Genomic DNA, 23,167 nt, shown 5'->3' on the forward strand with positions numbered 1-23,167 from the left:
TGGGATCAGAGGACGCCCACTGAATCTTCGGGTCTCCTGATCCATGTGGGGATTTGCTGCGGTGAGGAGAAAAGTGATTGGGCATTCCAAATTGGGAGAAAATCGGGGGGGAAATTAATTAATAATTGGACAGACTAAATTAAATCTATATATATATATCGTCCTGTTTAATCTATTTACTACTGGCTTCTATTGTCCAGCCTCCTGTACACAGTATTGGATCCGAATAAAACACCTGGCTTACAGTATGGCCTGTTTATATTCCTCTCAAAGACAATTAAGAAAACATTTGTCATTTTTCAAAATTGTGCTTTTAGAATATTGTTTATAATTTAACATTTCAACATGGCAACAATCTTCTACAATATATCATATTTTATACCTGTATGGGGCACTACACCGTTAAGACATTACTTACCTCCAGGAGTGACAAATGTAATATTTAAAATAAGTAAAAAAATGTAACATATGTAACCAATTTTAAAAGTATATATAAACAGATTTGTATATATCTTACTACCTGATCACAACAAAATCAGACAAACAATCTTAACGTATATAATTAAGACAGTGAAGAGGGCAAACTCGTAAGAATGATGGATAGTAAGGGGAAGGTGGCTGGCCTTTCTCAGTGGGGTTGGTTGATCAACAACACCTGATGCTTCAGTTTTTTTTTTGTCTCTAGACCTCTGGAATTCTTTAAGGAGCCGACCCTTCCACGGTCCTCTCCAGAGCCTCCTGGTTTATATTTATAGGCATATTTAACAGTGCACCGTGCCTTCTAATTAGAGGCCGCTCTGAGGTAGAAGGATCGGGCACATCTGGATCCACAGAACACAGCTTGTTACACTGAGATAACCGCAAAAAAATAAACTGAAAAAAATACTTAAGTAGGGGACAGCTATGGATTATATTATTAGCTTGGAAATTAGAAAAGAGACTCAAAACATGTTTACATACAAGGATACACCAAGTATTGCACAAATACAGACCTCAGAGACCTGTAGGTGACACTCAGTGGGGATAGTAATATCTAATTCATACTCTATATGCATAACATTTGGGTGTGTTTTTTTAATCCCAGTTAATCCACTCTAATAAGAATGCATCTTGGACTGGTTTAATTAAATATTGAACCAATACATTTTAAATCTGTTTGTATATACAAAACAACCTCACACCCAGAATATTTATAATAGCCGTTCTGCATACACTGACTAGAGAAGTATTGTAATGCATTCTTACAAGCACCATTTAGCTATCACAATGGTAACATTTGCATTTTAGCTTTTGAAAAACCTTTTCATATGACTAAGTTAACACGACCGAACTGCTTCAAATATTCCACATTTATTTATTTTTTTTACATAAAAAAACCACCATAAAAAGTATTTATTTGAAGACAAATATCTTTTTTTTTTACAGTTATATTATGTACATTCATGCTTCCCCAAATACACCCCTACATTGTGTCATTCATATGTAATAATTGATGCAAATCAAAAACATTGTTTTGAACTGTGACAAAGCTTTACATCAAAGCAAGGATAAATCTAATTGGTAAACAAATTCCTCTCTTACAGAAAGTATAACAGATGCAAACAAAATGAACAACATACAGTAGCTGCACAGATTAAAGGAATTACACCATCATATATTACCAGCATGTGGCAAGATTTTTGGGAGGCATGGCTTATATGAAACAAATATAATACATTCCACAACAAAATACATTATATCATTGGAAACAGCTACTTAATGCCTTTCTGTAGATATATTGGATTTTAATTTCTGATTTAAGGTTTCCAAACTACAAGCGCTAAAACACAAAGTGGTCATATTCATGCCCATATATATGGTCATTCTGCTTAGTCAGCAAAGGGTTAATTGTCACTGAGATGGTCTGGTCCTCTAGCCCAGGATTTGCCATAATCCAGTCCCACAGCTGGCCTGACTCTAGCGCCACTTCCTTATTTCTTCTTTTTCCCATTTCTCTTGTTTTTTTTAAATTTTTTTTCAAAAAAAAGGACCCGCATTACCATCTCTCTGGCCTGAGTCTTAGAGGCACTGTTATCCCACTACTAAGTGTGGCAAGTTGGCTTTATGGTGACGTCAGGCCAGGAAATGAATGGAATGCGCAACAGGCAATTATTACGGGGTGAGATGCAAATGCGCGTGTTTCTTTATTAAATAAAATATTTAAACAGAAACAAAACACTTTGCAAAACAAAATGGCTCGTTGGCCAAACCAAATAGACAAAACACAAAACAAAGTGAACACTAAGGCTGGGACGAAATCAAAACTTTGCCAACCCGCTAATCGCACTTAACAAAACTGTATTTAATAGCGTTTTCTTTTTTTTGTAATTATCTTATTTCTTCTACTCATAAAAGAAAACGCTATTAAATACAGTTTTGTTAAGTGCGATTAGCCAGTTGTCAAAGTTTTGATTTGGTCCCAGCTTAAATCAAACAAGTATCGTGCTGGTTTAAAGCCAGCACGAGTAGCAATTGTTTACTTTCAGTATCTGTTCTTATTGTCTCTTTCCTCCTCTGGACAACCCACCCTGTTCAGGCAAAGCTGCAGGTCTTTTATATTGTGACCGAGGGGTCTAATGGCTATCAATTACTTAATTTACCCCTCAACCACGTTCAGCCCAGGTTTTATCATACGCGTGGTCAACAGCCAGTTTATCAATAAGCACTCGCTGGTGACCACGCGTTCTCACGAATTTATCTGGATGGGGCATGCTAATAATAACAAAACTTTGTGTTTTATACAAATTAAACAATAATACAACAAATACAAAATAATACACTCACACAGGGATGGGGTGTACCTCGTCACACAGCACTATGAATCTTTGTTCATCTTGTTGTGTCAAGAGTGTTGTCCAGGGAAAAGGACAGTGAGACAGTCAGCCTTAATTAAAGGTAACTTTATGTAGTCTATGTTATCCTAATATCTAATTTCTTATATATTTAACATCCTGTTGAGATTATTAATCCATACTTAAAATTATTTCATAAAAAAATTCCTTCTTCTCACATTAGATTAAAGTTAGTGTGTGGGAAACATATTAGCTTTGCACTATGCACTGAAGCCCATAGGTCAAGCATTGCGCAAAACTGTGCTTCCCCATCTCACTTAAGAAAATCTTTTTAGATTATTATTATTTTTGTTTTTTGCTGGAATAGTTGGCATAGCAACTAATTATACTGGCAACATATCACTAAAGAATTACACAGTACACTCAAAGGGATATTTAACAGGTAAGAAAAGTAGTCCACAAATGTATATGATGTTTGAAGCACTAACTCATTTATCAAATCAAATTAAAGAAATAATAAATAACAAGCTTGATTCACCCCTTTTTATTTCTTTGCTGGGGCTATGGAGCATCTCAGAAAAGGAAAGTCACCTAAGATACAGAAATAACTCTAGTCAGCATTTTGGAAAAGGCAAACTGCCACAAAAAAAGTCTGTTTTTCCCTTTGTTTTTTTAAGCAGGTGTTTCTGAGTCCAGCTTTGTCGTTCAAAGCGAATCATGGCAGGATACACGTAGCTGGTAATAAAATCTAGAGATGAAATCAAATGAATAAAATCCACTAGTGCCAGCGCAACTGTCAGAGCAACTACCAGAGTGCCCCAGAGTTCCACCAGAGCCACTGACAGTGCCCAGAGGCAAGTTTGGAGTGCCACTGCCGGGGAACAGCTGAATGTCATACAGTACTTTATTTAAGGTCCTACACATGTGACTTTGTATATATTGTTTATGTGGTTGTGTGTGTGTTTTTGTATAAATAAAGTTTCAGATTTGGTTAAAACCTTGTGCTTGCAAAAATTCACATGTGGAATGTGGTCAGACAGGATAATGGCCCATTTAAGTTTGTCCAACTGTATAAAAGAAGAGCCAGTTTCTTTGTTCGGGGGCTCTTGGTAGGATCACAGGCCAGAGCACCGAGATAGCAAAGCTTGGGTACTTTATTTCTCTGATTTTGTATTTGTTTGTTTAAACCTTTAGTGTGTTACAGTCCACGAAAAGTGCTTTTGAACTACAATCTCTGTCTTCTGGCTCTGCTATTCCTGTTAGCCTTGACCGCAAAACTACCCTTTCACAGGAACTTAGTACTTTGAATCATGCAGCAATCAACAATCATGAACTGCAAACTGAATGTTTTTAAGTGGCAGTAGAACCCATAAATCCCTTAGTTCAGTTATGAGCTTGGGCATAATGTAACAATGTCTCAATAATCACATACTGTACAGGAGGCAGTAATGGTAAGCAGTGAGAATGTGGTAAACGTCACAGGGTGTTTAAGATAAAATAAAAAACCCTTTAGTGTTTTTCTTTGGAGTCCAGTTTGTGCACCACGCGGAACGCCTCCAGAAACTCATTGAAGTCGATGCTGCCATCCTTATTGAAGTCAATACTGCGGGCCAGGTCGTCGATGGCTGCGTTGTCTACGTGGATGTGCAGGTGCGAGCTGAACAGCCTCCAGGTCTGACGGAACTCCTCAATGGAAATCAGTCCTAAGAGAACAGAGAGAGTATCATGTACATTACACCAGGGACATTAATTGCACATAATACAACCGCCCACATTGATAGATGACCAGATATTTTAAACTTTAACTCCATACTTCAAATATGAGGCTGGTAATCTGTGGGCCTTAAAGCTTTAACTCAAAATGTAATTTGTTTTTCAAATACTGTGGATTTCATGAAGATGTACTTACAACAAGAGAAAATGACATACTATAGTGTTTTCTCTTGTAAAATACTATATAGCTTGATTTTCTGATATAAGGAAATCAAACACAAAGGGCAGTTAGCTAGCATTCCTTGAGTGAATTAACATGAATGCCAGGTATAGAAAACAGTGAATACCGCTCCCTATTCTAGTAATAAAAGTCAAATAAAAGTCCAATAAAAAAGGAATTTTAAAATGTTTAGGGCCAACGAAGGAAGTGCAAAGACAAGGGAACATTTACAAAAACAAGTGAGACTATTTCAACGGTATAAAACAGGTACAGTAAGAACAGTTGCTTCAAAAAACAGGGCCCTTTCTCTTTAAAATTATAAAGATTCATAAAATGTTTACCTGAATGATCCTTGTCAATCATATTGAATATTATCTCCAGGTCTGTTCGATACCTATACAGTGTCTCCACCAAGCTTGGTGTAACCTGTTGAAAAGGAGATTCAGTCAGGACAACTCGATTTGAAAACATACGGTTATGAGCGAATAAAAACAGCTGACATTTAAGCATTTACATTTTGACTGGTTTAGCTGCTTGGCTTTGCTTTTGAGCACTTGGTGCAGCATTTTGAATGACGCCTCTCAGCCGACACTGAGGTGAGGGGGAGGAAAAGAGGAGGTAAACCCAATAGCATGAGAGGTTGTACCTGGCTTGATTACGATCGGTAACCGCCACTGAATGAAGGTTGACATGAATGTAGGAGTTACCTCCTGACGTTTGGTTGCTGGGATCTCCCTGTCTATCAAATGTTCATTTTTGAAGGTGAATTACAGTTTCCTGCAGGAAACCTTGCACAGCTTTACTGGCATTACCTGCCTTTATTACACAGTATTAGTATAGTCAATCATTAGGAGCAAATAGCACATTCATAACATTTTGGTTTGTGTTTTGTTTTATAATACCTGAATAGAGGTGTAATTGGTTTAATAAAGGGTATTGCTGTAACACATTTCTGGGATAGAATGGTCCTGGTTGTGCACCACTGATGTTGACAGATTAGTTCTCTGACATGAAAGATCTTGGTAACTGGAGCCTCCTGCTGGCAGCAGCACAGTAATTATAAAACGCAAATACACACTCATAAAATCTGTTCTAACATACAAGTCTAAAAGTAGGTATTATGGCCACAAACTTGTGTACTAAAATTTCTTAAAAAAAAAAAAATACTCACATCTGGGAAAGACATTTTTAAAAGTTTAAACACCTGACCACCATAAACTGAGTGAGGCATCCACAGTTCATTTCACACACTGTAGCTCCCTAACTCAATGAGCTGACAACCCAAAAGGCCCATTCTCATATTTTTTTAAAATGCAGGATCATTTAAACTTGATTTTAACAATGTAGTTGCTAATCCAGTGTAACAGTAAAAATCGAATGCAAAGCTAATACCCGCTCTGTATTTTTAGAATATAGAATACAGAATATTGAAACTGTAGAAGTAGTAGTTAGCAAATACTGTAGCCCTTTTTCTGTTTGAGAAGCCCTAATGAAGGTGAGCTTTCTCACCTCTTTAATGGGCTGTTCCATGTGCAGATCTTCAAAGCAGGAGAGGTATTCGACGCTCCCGTCAGGAGCCAGCCTGACGAGCCGCGAGCGCAGTGTCCTCCAGGGGAGATCAAGGCGTAGGACCGACTCCACTGCAGAGGCCCAGTCGCTGGTGGAAACAGTTCCTAGAAATGATTCGCACACACCATCCAAGACTGTTAGTTTTAACCTGGGTCACTACTACACTATAGAAACCTGTTCAAACAGCTCTGAGGACGTAGAAAAGATCAACTGCCAAATTCTGCAGCCTTTAATCAATTTTTTTACCTGCTTTTTTATTCTCATTTTTTCACCTCATTTTTCTCTGTGGGAGGTGACATAGACAGTAACATCAGTTAAGGATGATTCAAGGGACTTCCAGCAAAAAAATAAAAAGATTAATTGACTTAAGCCAAAACCAAGGAACTCCCCCTTGGTCTACTTTAGCTGGAATAACCCCAAAGCAGTTCAGTGTCTTAAGAATATATAACCAAGGCTGTAACAGAAGCATTATGATTTCATTTGACATGATGTGAGGTTTTACACTGGTAATGTGTCATTAAATCGTCCTTCAGATGAGATTACGATGCATAGTTCACCCACTATGTGTAAGTTGCTTTGGATAAAAAGTGTCTGCTAAATGACTAATTAATTAAAGCTTATTGTAATCAACTGTTAAGCTGTGTTATTAATATGAAAACATTTAATAACATATTAGTAGGTGATTTAAAAATGGATTCCTTAAACTAAAGTGTGGCCTGAAAAGGGGACTTGGTTTTCAAGCCCCCCATACATGAAACAAATTGTCTGCTTGCATGAGAGTTTTACCACTACCTACACAGACCAGCTTTAATACAAAGAGTCCATAATCTACAGCTTAATTGTAATTGTAGTCCTCAAACACATTGCTGGAATGTCACTTGCCTGTGTTGTAAGTGTCGTATTGTTTAAAGGCAGCGATGAGCTCTGATCTGTGAGCATACAGCTTTTCTCGCAGAGATTTGAGAGCAGAACCTTCAGCCACACTTACTCTGTAAGCAAAACAGTAGATGGGTTTCCATCCTTGTGGAAAAGAAAATGCAATATTTGACATGCAGTTGAATCACTTCAGCCGTACTACTCTGGGGACATTAAAGAATATATATAAAACAAGAATGTATACCACCAGAGGTGAAACTGGTGAACAATGTTGGTCAGCACAGACTTTAAAAATATTTATCTGTCCATAACCAAACAAGAACACCACACTTGTCAAAATTCTGTAAACCTCCTGTACCATGTTGTATACAGATTTTGATTATATCTGTACACTCTCCCATACTTAATGTTTTTGGTTCTTGTTTCCTCCTAACTAATGCAATGTATGTTTCTTCGATGTGATGCCAGGCATTGATCTGGTTCATGCTCTTTTTCTCCTGTTGCCATGGGAACAACGTGACGCAGAAGGCATATGATCTATCCTAGTTATCACTTCCAGTATTCAATGGTTTATTGCAGGCACAATGAAAGCTTCCTCTCACAGCCTCAATCATGCCCCCATTCAGTCATAGGCTTCTCTCTAGCAGAGACTGACAATTATATTGAGTTATGCCAATTATGTGGATTAATATAATTCCTGGCTAGACTGTGACATAAACTAATTTCATTTGTGACAAAATTTTAACCCAGGCCTCAGGAGAAGAACAACATTCTATAACGGACATTGTCATTACAGATTCTGTCTCCTGTTATCACTGGTTCATTCCCAGCCTCTGCCCAGTTACAATTAGAAACTAGAAAATTGGCTTTACCCTCTAATTGTTTTTTTTGTAATATTAGAGTCTCTTACCTCTGCTGCAGTGTCATCCTCCTAGTAAATTTACTGACTTGATACTGGAAAAAACGTGGCACCAGATCCGGGCCAAGCTTAATGTAGGCCCCACGATTACTGCCCTCTTCATAGTAGTTGGAGGCAGAAAAAATTGTTATCACCTTCAAAAAAATAAAGCAGAACATTTAGTACAGGGCTGACACCCCAGATGCAGTGGTAACTTGCTTTTAAAGTAAATCATTTCTTTCGAAACTAGCATGCTGTGCTGGTAGGATCCGCCCTGCTTCTTGGCCTACCTGCCCGTCATGGCAGAGCTCATAGCCCTCCTGTTTGCACTCGTGTGAACGAATCAGCATCTTCAGCTGGTACTTCTTCAGCAATGTGAGCGTGACATCAGGTCCGAAGTAACAGCCTCCCCCTCGGAAGCTGTTGGGGCTGCAGCCGTTTTGGTTTTTGGGGTCACTCCAAAGCAAATCCACAATCTGCAGAAGATACGAAGAGTGCCCTTTCTTCAGTGTATTAGCAATTTGGGATTTCGCTGTTGCCCGTAATACATTAAGTACAGCAGAGGTCCAGTGTAAATAAATGGTCACGACCAAAAACACTTCAACGAAATAAGGAATCTGCCTCAAATGGTTAAATGAGTGTAAAATAGCTGATATCGATATTATTGCTGGCAAAGGAATAGAGGTGATGCTCAGGGAATATGCCATAATCTTGTATTTTGATCTTGTATTTGTAGTATACATTAGGGTGATGTCTAACACCCGGGAATCATACAACTTTCTCTCCCTTCATAGTTAATGCAGTTGTTACAACAGGGAAAAAAACTATATCCTCCACTTGATTATTTATTTGTGTAATTACTCCATCTCTATTTCAAACCAGATTTCTGCCACGCATAAGGCATTATGGGCAACTATAAAAAAGGCTTTATAAATGTTTTCATGTATGGGGTTACATGCACTGCTGTAATTCTGTTTGTTCACAAAGCAAGCACAGAATCAGAACCCATAGCAGGTCGGTTCCCTAATAAATGTATCCCGCGTGATATTTGGTAAACAAAAAAACAAAACAAAAAATCAAGAAATGATCAGAGCTCCACCCTTTCTATGAAGATATTGATATTATTGTTAATGCCAATCCTTACAGTTTGAGTGGCGAGCTGTACAATTGTCTAGGTAGCAATCTCTGTACATGTGGCCAAAAAGTATCCCAGCAATAGCAATGTGTGGTCTCCAGAAGGCAGCCACTGTAAGAAGTAAGAACATGTAATCCTTTAACTGGGAACAGTGGGGGACGTTTCGTTTACTTACCTGCTTCCACTCCATCTCCTCCCAGCTTGGCACTCTTGGAGTGATGGTGACGTCGGAGTCTAGGAAGGGCACCTCCAGTATACCCGTGGGGCTGATGCTCCTGTGATGGAGTGGGTGCTGTCCGTTGCTGGTCATGCTGGTGTCCTTCTCCTGGACGTCACTCATTCTGTGGGACTTGGGGATGGAGGAAGATAGCGAGGAGGAGGAGGATGATGACGATGCTCCACTGCTCTGTTTCATCAGATGGTTGCTACTGTATTTTGTGGAGATGCTCCTGTGGCCATCTGAAGACTGAGCTGGTAACTGGCCCTTGGTCTGTCTTCTGCCCTCATCCTGGCTACTGTCTATGCTCATCCTGGGGGGCCTCAGTGCTGACTTAAACTGCAAGAAAAAGGAAACACGATTAAACATGCTATCTGCCAAATACTGTTAGCCTTTCCATGGCATCAAATACACTATAGTTCATTCTTCTCTCCATTATAGCTCCAGCTTAGCTGTGTTGTTCTCGGGGGATGGAGATACAGACGACCTGATTGAATAGACAGCTGTCTGCCCAGTTATTTTAGAGGCTTAATTGAATTCCATATCATAGATTACTCTCTTAATCGATCATTAACCTGCTGTGTTCAATCAGATTTGTTAAGGACTTTTTCTCACCTTGTGTCTCTCTATTGAAGCCAGATAATCCAGGTCTGTCATATCCGATATCCCTCCGTGGACGATGAGAACTTTATTGTCAATTATGGTTGCTAAAGGAAGCAAGCTGAAGACATCCTGCAGCAGTAGCAATATCTCCCTCCCGTGAGACTAAAATGGAAATTACGCAGACAGTATTGGTTTTTCAATTTGTAATGGATTTTCATTCAAAGAAACTAGAAGGCCTACAATGACACATCCCTTAAGCTTTAGGCTGATGATTTTTGATGGCAACTTTTAAATCAGGCAACATTTTAATACCTTTTTTTTTTTACCATGTTAATAATTCTTGTCACAGCATGGAAACAATCTTGATTTGAGCTACAACCTTCACTTGTATAAAAATAGTGTTTATTTTTGTGATTTATTTTGTGTTTATGACTTATTTTGTACCAGAATTTGTTTTCCTTCACTCACATTCTACAGTATAAATGCATATAATTATTCCACCAACATCGGAACAGTATCTTTATTTTCATATTTGTTTATTTTGTATATAAATGTTTAATAGTGTTAGTGGTTGTTAAATGTGTATATTAACTAGATCCAGAAAAGGGTTTAGTATTTATTATTTATTTCTTAGCAGACACCCTGCTGATATCACGTTACAAAATATCACATTACAGATAAGAGCAGTTATAAAACACAATAGGTCAATAGTAAATAAGAGCAAATTCAAATAAGATAAATCATTTCCAAGTGAGAATGTGGGCCTTGAGCGGTAGGCCCATCAATTATTCAATGTGGTTTAGCAGAGGCAGGTGTGTATAAAAGGCTTCACCGGGCCTGCATGTTCAGTCCTGTGGAGGCTGGGGTTTAAGAAGAAGTGCCAGTGGAGTGCTGCCAAGAAACATCCACCCATGTCTGTATATTGTTATTTGTGTAAACATCATCTGTTTTCCTTTATTTTGTTACTTGAAAGTGCTTAGTAGCATCTCTATTTCAATAGCTGCCAGATTTCCTGCTTTTATGCCTGATCGCTTGTGGTTAATACTCACTCCCATAGCAAGCTTTTGAATAAAAAATACAGCATTAATGCCCAGGTGATAATATACATCATTTTCAAGCTCTATTTACAGGAAGTGATGCTGTTTAAATGAATATTTCCAAATATGATTAGTGTTTTAGTTACAGAGCTCATTAGCAGAACAAGCTTTGAAACTAATTAATTTAAATTAAATATGACAACTAAAAAAAAAAAATGTAAAAGTAAACCTCAGTGATGCTATTACTTTTTGAAAATGTTGCTTATAACAGGGATTTAAAAATGGCAGGGAACATGTCTGCTTTTGTACTGCTTCAGCCTGTAATACACACAATAACCTATAACTTTACTGTGTGACAGGCAAGGTACAGCATTGCAAATCAGTATACATCTGTTAGATTTAGCTGGGAATTGTGCAGCATGTGACTGTAACAGGAAAGTAAAATTAGTTTTTGTATTGATTTAACTTCAATAGGTTAGTAATGTACTTTAGCTTAGGGTTTGTATTCAGTGTATATGACTGATTAACCTTTTAAGTTTGACCTGTTGTCAGAGCAATAATATTAAAAAAGAAAATCTAGAACATCTGATTTTTGTCTCCAGTTTATTATTAAAAGGGACTGGAAATTAAGATCCAGTACAGAGGCTGCTGTATATTTCAAATGAGAAACACTGACTTTATTATTATTATTATTATTATTATTATTATTTTAGATGTGTTTATGTCCATATTTTCTTTATTTTTCATATGATATACTTAGTATTTTTAGGAACAATTAGCAGTGTGACCATCAGTAAGTGTTGGTGGGTGCACCCTGAGATCACTGATTTAGAGTTCAGTACAAGAAAAACCAAACTACTCACCCTGTATTTCTGCATAACTTCCTTTGTAAATCCATACCTGAAACAGGAGGAATGGAAAAAATGATCATTATTATCATGATTATCATTATTGCTGTTTACAGCTGTATAAAGTACAGCCTTATTATCTTACAGTTCTCACAATACATTTATGTGCTAGACTGAGAGAGTAGCAGTAATAAGGGTATTTATCACTTTGATTCCCAGCTTACTTATTGAATAGTAGAGTTTTTTAAAAATGAAAAAAATAAAAATAAAAATAATGTTTGTTCTTAGTTACAAAACAACATGGAAGCCCCAATCAAATCGTTTATTTTATCTCAGTTTTCGTAATTGGAAGTCAAATGGTTAATATTCACGTCCTTCGGGGTGTTAGGTAGTAGTGTATATTCATTGTATGTCCTACTCTACTAAGTGTCACCAAAGTGAGTTTCTGTATACAGTCAGCACTCACATATCTGACCCTATGTAATTCTGCCTCAGTGGCAGTTAAAATAGTGTGACACACATCTGATTATTTCATTTTGGCCCATTCCATCCCTTGTCCATTCTTCAGGGAGCACAAAAAAAGGTACAGTGTCAAAAATACATAGCTGAAAGGACTGTGTTTTCAAATTAGTAGGCATCCATTTAGATGTACTGTAGTTGGTTTTGTTGGTACAGTACTATATTTTCAACAGAAGTAGTATTTTAATTTAGAACGATATGATTCTGAAAATATCACTTTCCAAAAGAGTCGACACGTGGACTGTAATACAGTACAAACTTTTAAATCCGTTAAGTATTGCAGCAGCTTGTAAAATTCCCCATTAACGACCCAACAGCAAATTTAAATCAAAATGTTACCCATGCACAGAACTGATTAAAATGTAAAAGGCAATGCAATTTAGCAAAAGATTAAAAAAAAAAAAAAACACCACAGTTTCCAGAATTAAAACAGTATCCAAGGTCAGTATTAAAAATTGCAGAATATAGTGCTCGATAAGGCGCTAATGTCACAGTTCACTTGCAAATGAAAATGCACAAAAGCAACTAAAGATCACAGACTTAAAAAAATACATCACAGTATATAGAACTGTTTAATGATGAACTGTTTTACATTATAAAAGCTTGTCTCATTCACTTTGTTTTTCTGCATTTTCGTCAGGTGAAACTGGAGGAAGCGCTGTGTAACTGCACAATAAAGGCAGACTGATCTGTGACAGATAATCAAATAAACTGTAACATTGAAGAGATGGGCTTTATATCAGAAAACTGGTGTGATGGGTAAATGCATTCATTTGTTACATATATATAATGGGGGTTGATTTTATTCTTAATACCAGGACGGTAAAATGGGACTGACGCGTGTATCCAAGTGCTGACTGTATTCTGCAAATTAACAAACTGCCATCTCTGCTCAAGCTCCTGTTGCCAGGCAACATCAATTAAACCTCTCTACATCTCTCTAGATTTGCTTGTTGTTTTTTTTAATGAAGAGCTTTTATTCCAGTAAGTAGGCCTACTGGTAAAAGTTCTTAGATTTTGAAAATGCAATACCGTTCTTGGCAGAAAAGTTTACACAATAAAGGAGGAATATAAACTCTTGAGGGATGTTAATATATCTGTTATAAAATATCCTGTAAACATAGCAGCATTTATATAATATACCCCAGTACAATAAAGTTTGCAGTATATTTACAGTATTTACATAATTAAATGTTATTTAATTTAATTTGTATCCATCAAAACAGACTTAAAAAATATACATCATTTCAATTTTGTTTTGATTCACCAGTAGAAATGTTTTGGAATCAAACTTCTTGAATTTACCTCAGATTCATAATGTGATCCTCATGATTTCCCCGATTTAAATGCATATCATTGGGGTACAGAAGTAGAAAGGCGAATAGGATTATTATAATCTCCACTGACTTCTTCCCTCTGTCAACAAAATCACCATTAAACACGTAAGGATTTTCAGTTGAAGGAAGTCCATTCTGCAGAGACGAAAAAAGAATAGATGTCACTGAACTATCTATGGTTAAAAAAACACAGTCAATGATACTTTTAAAATGTTAATTAAAAAGGAATTACATAGATAACATATTTTAATCTCTAAAAAGTACTCAGGTCTAATAAAAACCTCAGAAAATATAATCACTGACTAACGATCTAAACTGAATGTTTAAACAAGATGGTGTTAATATCAATTTAACTATATTTTCCACAATTTCTGAAATTACTTTAGGCAATAGATTGAACAATAACGTGATATTTAAGAATGCATTATTTTTTTTACTGTTTCACAGGTTTTGCGACTAGTCTCATTTGTCACTAATCTTAGATGACCTAATTTTACCAAAATCATTTCTAATCGGAGTTTGTGAAACCAGCCCATTGTTCTTCCTATGTTACTGAAGAAAATATCGATATCATTTATCAGGGCATATGTGTTTTAACACAGGTGCCTGTTTTGAAGAAAAATGACAGTATTTTTACCTTGTAGAATATAAGCAGCAGATCATCCAGTTTTCCATGTAAATCACCTAGAGAATTGAAACCAAGCACATGACCTTGATGCTAGATTACATGCACATGTCAATGTGTTAAAAGCAATTTTCATTGTAAAATATGGATGAAAAACCTGAAAGGCAGCCAGTTTAACCAAAGTATTCTGACAGTAGGATGCAAGGAGGCCCTACCGCAGATTGTGATTTCCTTGGTGTAGGATGTCGACAAGTGGATGATGTTTGGCATCTTCTTCAAGAATTTCTTTGTTTCATGTAGTAACTGTAGAACATAGCGGGCATGTAGTTGCTAAATGGGCAGGATAGAGAGCCATTAGATTAAATAACAACTTGGACTTCCAGCAATTTTCTGGATAAAAGATGCTGTCTCCTTATATTTTCTTTCAGTACGTCAAATTCATATCCTGGCTGTTCCTGGAACTAGCATGGTGCTTAATTGGCCAGTCACACTAATATGTTCCATTCATCAGGTGTTATTGTTTCTAAATATAATTAAAACAATTGAATCCAATTCATTGAGTTATTCAGTTGTGTTTGTGCTTGATACTTGGTAGAATGTCTTGATGACAGATTAAATTTTGGTTATTAAGTATAGCGCTTGGTTTGCCATCAGTACACAATTTCTTCACTTTAGTTTAAGGATCCATTAATAGGCATGGTTAACAATAAAAGATAACGATTTATAATACGAGTAAAAGCTTAATGCTGTGTTTCAAAGTGATTATAAGGCTTTATGAAACTCTATTGTTATTGCCTGTTATTGTTCATAATAACTGAGTTTTATTTGTTATACTGTCTTCTTCAACACATTGATAAATGCGTTATTAATGATTTATATGGGATGCATTCTAACTTAAACTGTTACCTGAATTTTCTCCCTTTGAACCAAAGCCATGTTAAGCCACGTTTCACCTGCTATGTAAAAGAGCTCAGAAGAATGCACTGCATCATTCTTTTCTATGGACTGCACGATATCAGTTTGTATACATTTAAATCAACTATATTATTATTATTTATTTCTTAGCAGACGCCCTTATCTAGGGCGACTTACAATTCTTACAAGATATCACATTATTTTACATACAATTACATTATTTTTTTACACACAATTACTTATTTATACAGTTGGGTTTTTACTGGAGCAATCTAGGTAAAGTGTCCCTCACCTGGTTTTGAACCCATTACCCTCTGGTCAAGAGTCCAGAGCCCTAACCACTACTCCACACTGCTGCCCAGTACCTGCTGCTGCTGCTTGAATGCACCATGTACCTGCTGCTGCTGCTTGAATGCTCTGAGCAATGCGTTAGTGTGTGCAACAGTGAGGGGGAAGGAGAGACGGGGGCCAGGGTAGGAGTCTGGAACCTCAATCTTCTCGTACTTTGCTGCTCTGCCTTCCTCTTCCATGGGGTCACTTGTGGGGTCCAGGAACTGGGAAATCAAGTCTGTAAAAAAGAAAGGGTTATCCTATTATTTGATCACCAGAATTACTACACTTTAAACTCTGAATCATGATGTGAAGAGTATTGTAATCCCCTAATATAATACAGTAAAACTTCTATTATTCTAACTTATTGGGATCAGGGGGTGATCCCAATCAAGCACAATACTGCACACAAAAAGACTAAGGGAGGTGTTCGGATAACAAGGGTTTTCAGATAATCATGGTTTTACTGTATCTCGCTGGATCCACTCTTGTCACCCCTATCGCTCTACAAAACTGGTCCGGGGAAGAAGTACGAAGCAAGCTTCATAGCACAAATGTGATAAATAGGCAAAGTCTGATCAGTAGTCATGTTTTATCGTGGATGCACCTGCAGTTGTAGGTTTGTGTTTAATAAATTTGTTTTGTGTTAGAAATAAAGTTGAATCCAGAATTGCTTAAATGCTTGAAGTCTGTGGTAACTTCTACATACAGATGGATCTAAAGTGTAATGCTTTCAGACAGCCCTGACGGTGAAATGCAGGCAGCACGTATTACTTTATGTATTGTTCTAGGAAAGCCTTTCGCCTACAAATCCACAATTCTGGAGTAAAGAGAAAATCACAACAGGCTATCCAAGTTTATCCAGAGAATAAGAGATAACGGGTTGTGTACTGAAAGCTAGAAGCACACCAAGGAGATGTGAAGGAGAAAGGAGCCTACGTCTTCGGAATAAGCATCAGAGGCATCAGTTCTCATTGAAGTACTTTATATTTCAACTCAATTAAAAGACTAAGTGCTAGACTTCAAGTGTTCTCAGTCACACACCACCTTACTAGTAAACAACAGGAAGCTTGTTGCATTTTCATCATCATATTCCAGGAAATGAAGACACTTCACACCACTTACCCATTTACTTGCCCTCAAGTCATTGCAACAGAGGTTTTGCATTTCAATTAAATCTTTCATCACTGTACAGTCAGCCCCGTGCCAGTTAAATGTGTAGTGTTCCATATGGTTCTGAAAGCGGTTAGCCCAGGTTGGTAATATCAGCTCTGCACAATATGGGTTTCTTGTAAAATGTGACAAAAACACAATAAAAAATCAACTTGGCTAAAATATGGAAGGATGTAGTAAACAGACACCAGTTAATGATATTATAGTGTAAACCCAAACATTGACAAATGCAGTAATATGCAATGCCCCCAAACATTAGTTTCTGAATCCTTCACAGCTACATCTTACAAGAGGAGTCAGAAAAAAAAACAACTTTTGGAGCATGTTAGAGTAAAATAAAATATAACCAAACCACAAACAACCCAGCAGCATTCAGCAATGCAGGCTTAAGAGTCAAGTGCAAACACACAGGTGGCTACTTCCCACTCAAACCTGATACTGGTTTTGAATGTAATTTATAGCAGGTGTGTTGTTACAGGGCTTGTCCCATGGGTTATGTATTTTAAATCATAGCTGCATTAGTGCTTCATCAGCTGGTACCACGGACCCTGATTTGCACTAGTCCAAGATTAGTACAGTATCATTGAAACCAGCCATAACCATTTTAGGCTGCATCCACACTGGGTCAGTTTCAATGGAACTCAATCTGGTTGAATTTGTTTGAAACAATGTATCAATTTGCTTGCTGTTCACACTTATCTGGGTGCAAAGAAGCCAAGTTATTTTGGATACAAGATAAAGTTCCTTTTTTTGGTCCTTTTCTTACTTTTTCTTAGCTTTATCTTAGTAGGTCTTTCATCTTGAGATAATTTTGATGACGCTTCTACACTATAAGCCTACATTGCACAAAGCTTCTATTAAAACCCTTTTCATTTAGCCTAAAAAGATGTAATATATTTTGGTATTTATACTAGTAGTTTTGTCCAGTTTGGCTTAGATTTTGGTGTCTGATCAAATATTTTATCACAGCTTTAGTTTCTCGCACTTTCTCGTCAGTTCCCGAGATATTTTGTTTTGTGCACTTCACATTGTTGAAAATGTCTTCAAAATGTAGTTTTTTGCTGTAAAATGTTCTAAACACGCTTAAAAGACTTAACCAAGGTTTAAGAAAATCAATTTTCTCTTATTAGCAATAGCAATACCAATAGTGATCTACCTTTTCTGTTGAAGATCTTATATTTTATATATTTAGAATGTGCAGATATTTCAAAGACAATGCTAGAGATGACAAGTGCCTGCTGCTTCCTGGTACCTCATCACCTTTAAAACACACTCCAAACTGCATGTTTATGTCTACAGTTGATGCAATGAAATGAGATGTTTATCTGTAGATACGATTAGGACAATATATTAAGCATATTAAAAGGGGGAACCGCCAATAATCATAAGCTAATAAGTGATTTTAAAGCATTGATTACACTCCTTTAACAACATTATGTAATGTATAGTGACTTGACTCTGTGGAACAATAACTTTTTTTTTCCCCCTCTAAGGTGCTTTTGTTTTGTATACACCAAATGCTGTAGTGCATAAAAGCTTATGTAAACTATGACACCCCGGGAAAGATATAGATGGTAGAAAAATATCTAGATGGTTAAAACAGGAATTAGGCAAAAATAACAGATGAGAGCAGCCATGAGAGGGAGATGGAGTATACACTTGAACATGAGTGGATTGTGGAAGGTTCATCCTTCATAATAAAGATTCTGAAAACATTCTACATTCTCCTAACCATTCCATTACCACAAAAATGTCAAGTGGCCTACACAATCTCAACACAAGGACACTTGTTTAATAAAACTAAGCCTTTGCATTTAGCAAGACTATTTCCATACCGTACAACAAACAACAAGCTGTTCTAAAGCCTAATTGCTACTGTGGTTAAAAAGAAAGACTATTCAAATCCTTCAACCCAGACAAAAAACAACAATACAGACAAGGGTCACTATAATCCAGCTTTGATTTTGTCAGAAGAAAAAGTAAAGTAAGCTACTAACAACCAAACGAGCAAGATGGGCTGAATGGCCTCCTCTCGTTTGTAAACTTTCTTACGTTCTTATGTTCTTAATTTTAGCAAAGAACAGTACAGTACTTTGAATTCTGACTGAAAGAAGGATCCGTTACCAAGACTGCAGGTTGCCACAGTTCTTACTGTGTGACAGTTTTGATTAAACCTACAATCTGTTCAGTTATGATTGGATTTTTCTACCCCATTGTTTCGAATCAAGTGGTGATTATTGTAATTGGCTGCACACTGACATAATAGCATAACACAGTGGCTATCCACACAATAAAGCAAGCAGTCATAACACGATAATAAGGGTAGCTTTTACATTAGCAGCTCAGAAACTTGCATCTTTCCAGGTTGCTAAGCAACCCTTCATTTGAAAAAGCAAGCGAAGAACACTGGTTTATTTTTGTGTGAATTAGGAAACAAAATCACACATTGGTCTAGATAGAAAATAATAACACAGACACAAGGTTTTCCAATCCAGTAATAGATAATACTGTATGATTATATGGATGGTTTCTTAATTAGAATTTCTTCCTCATATCGAAGTAATCCTAATGCAGCACCTTCCCTTATTTTTTGTATTAATTAATTAACTTAACAGGACAATTACTGTTTTTGTTGGCACAGTGTTTGCCAAGAAGTCCCATTATAATGAATACTAAGTTATTGTAATACTGTGTGCTGATAAGTGCCCTGAGTCAAGTACCCCAAAATGGTTTTAAATTGTTGGGAATATCCCTGGCAACATTGTAATGCATAGTTTAATCTAATTTAGTGCACCATTTTTTATTAGCACAGTGTGCCAAAAAGTCTCATTGTTATGTAGAGTAACGTATTGAAATACTTGGTGTCGATAACTGTCTTATTGAGTTAGGGACCCCAGAATGGTTTTAAGTTGTGGTCTTGTAAAATGGGTTGCATTTATTTAGTCACTTTTAGAAGGTTACACTAGTAATGTTTTGCAAATGAGATAATATATATTATATAATTATATCTTTTATATTTTATATATTGATTACTATGTAGTATTGTGTTAGTAAACTAACTGTTAACAGTTTAGTTCCCTTTAAAATGAAGTACACTAGCACAATGTAGCACAAGCATATCATTTATATACATATATTGTGTTACATTTTAAAAATGATATTGAAAGCCGCAGGTGTCTATAATCATATTCAATAGCACTGAATAGATGCCCAGGTGGGCAGTATTTTGTCACTTTGTCCTGTTATACAGCAGATTCACCTCCATTACTTACAATGCTCATTAAATCTGTCATAATGAAGGTCTCAGGTTAGAAATGTTTAAAAGATTATTTTATCCTTGCACATTAGCTAATTTATAGCCACATAAGCTGGACAGGATGAAAATAAAATATAAATGTGCTTTAATGTTCTTGTGCTGTGCTTGTTATTAGAGATCTGTATTAATTCTAGGCACAGCCTAGATTTGAAATATTTTCTTTTTATTATTGTGCCCTTTAATTTTACCTACATTTTACTCTTACATTTAGGATGTCCACTAATCTTCCCTCAATACAACTTTTATCTTTCCACAAGAGCTGAGGAGGATTAAAGGTCACTGGTCTGATTCTACTGCCAAGCCAATCTCCTTGGGGTAGACACCTGGCCAGTATAGCTGCTGTTTTTGCTGATTTTGCCCCCAGAGCCAATTAAACACTCCCTGTGGGATCCCGAGCAAAAAGCAACAACCAAGCACAGCCAGAAACCTGTGTTCACCCTGCACATCACACAACTGTGTCTTCCCAGAGGCCGTCCATTGATCTTCGGGCTTCCTGATCAGGAAGTGTGAGGCAGCAGTCGAATTATGTATTTCAAATTAATAGAACAGAATATAAATAAAATTGCACGTTTACCTGGGCTTGCCCCACCAAGGCGAGTGAAGTTGTCCAGCATGAAAGTGAAGAAGCTGGACAGCTGTGGGGGAGAGGGAAGAGATTTTGATTTTTACTGGTACTGATATAGGCATTTACTTAACATGCAAGCAAATAGTTTTTTGAATATCTGGCAACTTTTGTAAAGGTCAATTAAAAACTGAAAGACTGCTCCTATTGCGTAAGGTCCAAGGGTATACAATTCTCTACTTCTACAGAGAAAAAAAACATCACATTAAAGTATGGGAGAAATACCTAAAACCTGATAAAGACAGTGAAGGCAATGAACAAAGCACAAAATGTTTTAATTGTTCACTACTTGAGTCTTGAAATGAGTCTGTATCAATGAATACAGACAGTATGCAAGTACTGACCTGCAGCTGGTCCTGCTCCCCAGCGTACTCGATGGACTGGAAGATGCTCCATGTGTATCGTCGCCTGATCTCTATCCGAGCCATGTAGCGCCTGTACCAGCGCTGGATCAGAACCGCTGCCTTCATAGCTGGGACACAAAATAGAATACCATGTCAACACAGAATATACCATTATACCCAGCACAGCAGTTTTGGTATACGATATGCTGTGTTCTCTCTGGACCAAAGAAGGACAATGGATTTGGAGGAAGGGCACAATCGTGTCCTGGAAGGGGCAACACCCCGGGGTGGAAGGTGTACATTTTCTGCTTTTAATTCATATCCATATGTTTTTTGATAGACCAAGCAGGGCAGATATATGTATATGTATTTTTGTTATTTGTTTTCCAGTATTATCTTAATTTGATGTAATCTCTTCAATCTTAAAACATGCATTTTTAAGACATTGTTGTCTGCAGTACTCACTAAAATTCCATTGAGTAAAAAAAATGTCTATGAACATAAAAGAAACGTCTTAAGCGAGTTAACCAGAAAAACACTGAAACAGGTTAATATGGTTATATAATTGACTGCAGACAGAGATAATAACTCAAAACAAATGCTATAATTAGGTAAACATCTGGTGCCTCACACAGTAAAGAAAATGACAGGCTCTGTTGGGTGTATAATCCCACAAATCTGATTTTGCCAACAAAACACATCAGGGATTTCCAATAGCAGTGGGCCATCTCGTAGGAGCAGGGCTGCTTAAGAGATCAGGAATTTGATACTGGGTCACACTGGGGGGAAATAAATTATGTGTCAATAGCACAATTGTTTCTTAACGAAGTGAAACCCCCATTGAAGTTTGAAAAGTTGAAATAAGCAACATTAATGAAATGGCTAATTGTTATTCTTTAGATGGATATTTTTTGTTTGGTAACATTAACAGGTATTTTTCCAACACTTGCACACACACACACACGCACACACACACGCACACAAATACATGTAAAGCATGTGTTGCTGCTGGAATGAACCAGGTGCTATAGCTGTTTCTCATGATACGTTTGAATGGATTGACAGCCCAATAATACTGAATTTAACACTACTGAGTGCAATGATGAGCTGATGAACATTATTGACAGGGTTATTGGCCATTGCAGTTGAAAAGATTGATTTCTCATTCTTTACCATATGTATAATTATACCAAATTACATTGTTCCTAACCAAGTTCAAACACTCAAACTTACAAATGAGAGTTTGCGAGTTTCAGAGTTTGCATGGACAATTACATTTTATATATATATATATAATTACAAGCTATGAGTTACCTAACAATGAATAACTGCACATCTGGGTCCAGAAAAATACTGGCACTATTTCAGAATGTATGCAGAGAAAAATAAACAAAAACGATTGAGGAAATCCAGGGAGAAAGCACACACAAAGGCAGACCGAGGGGAAGTCAAAACTTTTCTCACAAACTTCCTACTTTCATTTTTTATTTAAAATTGCCTGGTGTGATTTGCCACCTTTTGGATTCAAAGAAACCAAAATAATGATGATTCTTTATCAATTCAAATAAATACAATTATTTGATTCCTTATTGTTATGGAAATTACCCTTAAATACATTTTAAAGAGGTAAATACACTATACTGCATTCACAATTTAAATGACTGCTTTTCGGATATGCTGTCGCTGTTTGCCCCTATTACAGTCTTGACATGACACAACATAGACTCCACAAGGTGCTGGGAGTTGTCTTGAAAGATGTTATTCCATTCAATCATTAATACAGCCAAGGACAAAAGTTTTGTATCTCCCTATAGAATTAACTAATTTTGCTTCATAAAGTCGAATAAAACCTGCTGAATAATGTTACGTTAACATATTGAATGACAAACAGCTTGTTGAGTGTGTGTGTGTGTGTGTGTGTGTGTGTGAGTGAACTTTATAGTGAACTTTATACTGAAGGTGAATGCCCAGCTTATATTGTATTGTTTGGTGTAAACCTTTTGTTTTTTTGTTTAATAAATATGAGCTTTGCACTTTAA

General features: G+C 36.7%; 1 protein-coding gene across 2 annotated transcripts in view; it reads right to left on the reverse strand.

Moving 5' to 3' along the window:
* Positions 1-1,349: 1,349 nt before the first annotated feature.
* The window catches only part of ppef1 (protein phosphatase, EF-hand calcium binding domain 1), a 28,813-nt gene continuing 6,995 nt past the window's right edge, over positions 1,350-23,167 (reverse strand). For both annotated transcript variants that reach the window (XM_034011335.3, XM_034011334.3), the window contains exons 4-18: positions 21,129-21,256; positions 20,737-20,797; positions 15,739-15,911; positions 14,644-14,758; positions 14,441-14,487; positions 13,772-13,938; positions 11,963-11,999; positions 10,075-10,224; positions 9,418-9,798; positions 8,398-8,583; positions 8,120-8,262; positions 7,216-7,322; positions 6,274-6,437; positions 5,106-5,190; positions 1,350-4,534 (exon numbers count right to left, since the gene is read on the reverse strand). In XM_034011335.3, coding sequence (XP_033867226.3) covers positions 4,341-4,534; positions 5,106-5,190; positions 6,274-6,437; positions 7,216-7,322; positions 8,120-8,262; positions 8,398-8,583; positions 9,418-9,798; positions 10,075-10,224; positions 11,963-11,999; positions 13,772-13,938; positions 14,441-14,487; positions 14,644-14,758; positions 15,739-15,911; positions 20,737-20,797; positions 21,129-21,256 — 2,138 coding nt within the window. In that variant the 3' untranslated portion in view covers positions 1,350-4,340. The remainder of the gene's footprint in view (positions 4,535-5,105; positions 5,191-6,273; positions 6,438-7,215; positions 7,323-8,119; positions 8,263-8,397; positions 8,584-9,417; positions 9,799-10,074; positions 10,225-11,962; positions 12,000-13,771; positions 13,939-14,440; positions 14,488-14,643; positions 14,759-15,738; positions 15,912-20,736; positions 20,798-21,128; positions 21,257-23,167) is intronic.

The sequence above is a fragment of the Acipenser ruthenus genome, chromosome 8, assembly GCF_902713425.1.
Source record: "Acipenser ruthenus chromosome 8, fAciRut3.2 maternal haplotype, whole genome shotgun sequence".
Lineage (NCBI taxonomy): Eukaryota > Metazoa > Chordata > Actinopteri > Acipenseriformes > Acipenseridae > Acipenser > Acipenser ruthenus.